Raw genomic sequence first — 4,138 nt, 5'->3', positions numbered from 1 at the left:
GGAGTATTTGCTTGATTGGAGCGGTTGCCAGATTAAAGAGTCTTCAGATCCTCCTCTACTTGGTTGTAGACGCTGAATCTCTGTAAGCATTTGCGGTAATATTTCCTCGATTATGTTCCTGTTCCATTTCAGATCATTAGTGAGTAGGTCCGCAACCTTTAGATCTAGATAGGCTTCAGGAATTGGACCATATGGCATAGTCATCTTATCTAATGAGATCCAATTATCTTGCCACACTTTAGTAGTTAGTCCATTTCCAATAGCCTTTCCGAGATTTGGTTTAAGTAGATCTCTCCATGTAGAATGATTCTCCATCCGTGGGAACATACTGATGGTACTGTTGCGTTCATAAAACTCCTATTGTGACAATACTTGCCCTTTAGTATCCTTGCGAGTAGGCAGTCTGGGCAATGATGATCCTCCATGCTATTTTGGCTAGCAGTGTTTGATTAAATAATTGTATATCCCTGAATCCTAAGCCCCCTCTTGCTTTAGGTTTTGTTAGTTTTGCCCATGATATCCAGCACATTTTACGTTTTTCATCAGAGCCATCCCACCAATATCTTGTTAGGATTGATTGAATCCTTTTGCAAAGACTAACTGGTAATTGGAAACACAACATTGTGTATGTATGAATGACCATTAAGACAGACTTCAGCATTGTTAGTTTGCCCGCTTTAGAAATACATTTTGTGGCCCAGCTTGCTGCACGTTGTCTGATTCTGTCCACTACAGAGGTAAACAAATCATTTTTCCTCTTTTCAAAATGTTCTGGCAGGCCTAGATATTTGCCTTCTCCTCCTTCTTGTGAAATTCCTAGCACTGCTTTGACATTTTCTTTAGTCTCTCTAGGTGTCTTAGATGAGAAGGAGATCAGTGACTTGGTCTTGTTTATCTCTTAGCCTGATGCTTTCCTATATTCTTTCAGGATATGTATCAACTTGTTGCAGGAAGAGTAGTCCGTATAATAGAAGAACATTGTGCCATCTGCAAACAGCAGATGATTGAGTCTTGGACATCCTCTTACCACTTTGATCCCCTGAAGTGTTCCCTATAAGTTTTTAAAACTAATTTGTAAATCATTATGCACTACTTTATTAGTTTTATAAACGATTTAGTCCATTCAGAAACTAGTTGAGACCTGCCATTACCCACACGCACCCGAAGTAACTGAGATGCAAGAGATATAAAAAGGAACCTTTATAGTGACAAAAAAAAAGGGAGAAAGGAAAAAGATGTTATGAACAATGTGGATTGCTAGGAACCAAATGGCCAGGACCGTGGCCCATAGAGAGAGAGAGAGTCGGCGGCCCAAGAGGAGAGAGAGTCGGCCGCCTCTAGCATTAGGAGAATTTCCATTTATCCTTTCATGTTTATCTTTAAGATGTTTTCCTTTTCTCTTTAGGATAATGATTTGTATACTTTCCTTTTATCTGATTCTTGTAACCCCTTTATAAGGGAACACTTTGATTCAGAGATAAGAAGAAAAAAATTGAACACGATTTCATCTCTTGTTCACAACATGTTATCAGCACGATAGCCTCTGAACCCTGAGACCAAAATCGAATCCTAGAAACCTAAAAATCTAAGCCGGCGATCCAAAACCAAAACCTAAACCTTAACCTTGTCCCTTGTTCATCAAGAACCCAGGAGACCCATCTCAGCTTCTCAGATCACGTTCCAGACCGAGAAGAACCACAAATCAGCTCGCGATCGAACCCGAACCCCGCGACTGACCCAAGACGATCCGATCCCCGATCAACTCGCAGCCGAGACGCCTCCAGCCCGCGATCGACTCCATCCGAGACCCGATAGGAGGCAGCAGACGTCCGATCATCTCAGCTCGAAGTCTCTCCCATTCTCTGGTGGTCCGGTTCATAATCCCCTACAAAACTAAGGTATAAACACAATCTGAGAACCTAGAACAGTAAGAACCCTAATTCCATCATTATGGAAACAATGTCTTGATGAAACCCTAAAAGAAACCATGAGATTAAAATCGACAAGCCTTAGAACTAGAAACATGAATTGATTCCAATTAGAACCTGGTTATATGTTGATTGATTGAATCTGAAATTGACAAACCCTAATCAAGGAATCGAACACCCTAAACCCTAAAAGAACCTAGTGTCCGATTTCATAATTAATCTTGCTTGTTTTGATTTCCGATTTGATTTGAGGTTTAGGATTGTTTAGATTGCTTGAATCAATCTGTCTGAACATACAAATACTTAAGGCCTTGAAACCTTAAACATAAGTTGATAGAACTTTAAAGATTGAAACCCTAGGGATCATAAGAATGTTTTAAATCGTTTCTGCATAAATCCGAACATGATATTGCATTCACAATTGTTTAGAACAAGATCGGCCAGCATATAGAATCACATGAACTTAGGTTGTTTTGCATTAGAAAACTGACAGGGCCGTGTGGCTCTTGATTGATAGCACCATGGTCGATTAGTATTGTTTGGATATCATAAATGCATAAGACGTGTTGTGGCCGAGCTTGCTTATATCCTGCGGCCACGTGATCCGAAATCTTGTATGATAATGTGGATCAGATGTCGAAAATAGCAAACAGAGCCTATGCAGCCCTTAATCTCTCCGGAGACAATTACTTGCAGTGGGCGCTAGACACAAGGATTAGTCTAAAATCCAAGGGACTCGGTGATACTATCATCGAGGACAGCAATGAGAATGAAAAGAATAGATACAGGGCCATATGTTATATGCGCCATCATCTCATTGAAGGTCTTAAGGATCAGTACATGACGATTGAGAATCCATTGGATCTTTGGAATGCTTTAAGGCACAGATACGATCACCAAAAGATGGTGTTGCTTCCAAAGGCAAGGCACGATTGGATGCATCTCAGATTCATGGACTTTAAGTCCGTGGACGAGTACAACTCGGCCTTGTTCAAAATCGTCTCAATATTAAAACTGTGTGGTGAAGAAGTGTCTGATGTGATGATGCTTGAAAAGACCTCTACGACTTTCAATCAGTCGAATTCTGTGTTGCAGCAGCAATATAGAACAAAAGGTTTTGCCACATACACTGATCTGATCTCCTGTCTACTCTTGGCCGAGACAAATAATGAGCTTCTCATGAAGAACAGTGGAGCTAGACCGGCCGGGACAGCACCATTACCCGAAGCCCATGACATTGAAAAGAAAGATCCCAAAGAAACCTACTATGCCCAAGACAACAGGAAACCACACGGTCATAGCCGTGGTGGGTACAGGGGGCGTAGGCGTGACAATCATAACGGTCGAGATAACTACTCAACCGGCCGAAGAGGAAACCACAATAACCGTGGTCGTGGTTCCAATTACGGTCGGGGCCGAGGGAGTTATGGCCGTGGACGAGGTGGCATATCCAAACCATCTCACACGACCAAGTCCTTATGTCACAGATGCGGGATGGACAATCATTGGGCCAAGAACTGCAGAACTCCAAAGCACTTGTGCGAACTCTATCAAGAGAGTATCAAGAACAAGAACCCGGAGGCAAATATGATCCAAGAAAACGATCATGATAACAAAGGATATGGGTACGATGCTGATGATGAATCGGACAGGGACAACAAGGATGACCAAATGGATTTTGAAACTTCTGATTGTCTAAAGGACTAGTTTTTCGAATCACATTGTCTTATTGCTTTATGTTCTTTGATTTGGTGTTTTTATTTTTATGAAATGACATTTATAATAAAAGTTTTTACAAAGCCTCTAAAGTCTAGTAAATTTTACTTATAGAAATGAATGATGAGATGAGTATACTTGTGGTGGATAGTGGCACAAGTCATACGATCCTTAGAGACAAAAGGTATTTCATGAATCTCACATTGCAAAGTGCAAAGGTACAAACCATTGCGGGTGAGGCCAGCCTGATTGAAGGTCACGGCCAGGCCTATGTGATGATGCCCAAAGGCACTCACCTAGAGATCAAAACCGCCTTGTATTCCCCAAGCTCTAGAAGAAGCTTATTGAGTTTTAAAGACATAAGGTTGAACGGTTTTCACCTTGAAACATGGGAAGAAGGAAACAAAGAATTCCTTAACATAACTTTGATCACCAAAGGCAATAAAAAGATCCTAGAGACCATGCCCGCAATGTCCACTGGTCTTTACTATGCA

At 41.3% G+C, this 4,138-nt stretch overlaps 1 protein-coding gene across 1 annotated transcript; it reads left to right on the top strand.

The window, feature by feature from the left end:
* Positions 1–2,729: 2,729 nt before the first annotated feature.
* On the top strand, positions 2,730–3,635 carry LOC106292271. Its single transcript, XM_013727874.1, has one exon. It carries the CDS (start codon positions 2,730–2,732, stop codon positions 3,633–3,635), a length of 906 nt encoding a protein of 301 aa, XP_013583328.1.
* The last annotated feature ends 503 nt before the right edge of the window (positions 3,636–4,138 follow it).

This window comes from Brassica oleracea, chromosome C5 (assembly GCF_000695525.1).
Source record: "Brassica oleracea var. oleracea cultivar TO1000 chromosome C5, BOL, whole genome shotgun sequence".
Lineage (NCBI taxonomy): Eukaryota > Viridiplantae > Streptophyta > Magnoliopsida > Brassicales > Brassicaceae > Brassica > Brassica oleracea.
This window is presented reverse-complemented; position numbering and strand designations above follow the sequence as displayed.

What these genes read in the sequence shown, in the direction of transcription:
- LOC106292271 (XM_013727874.1), top strand. Translation starts at nt 2,730, where the DNA reads ATGCGCCATCATCTCATTGAAGGTCTTAAGGATCAGTACATGACGATT.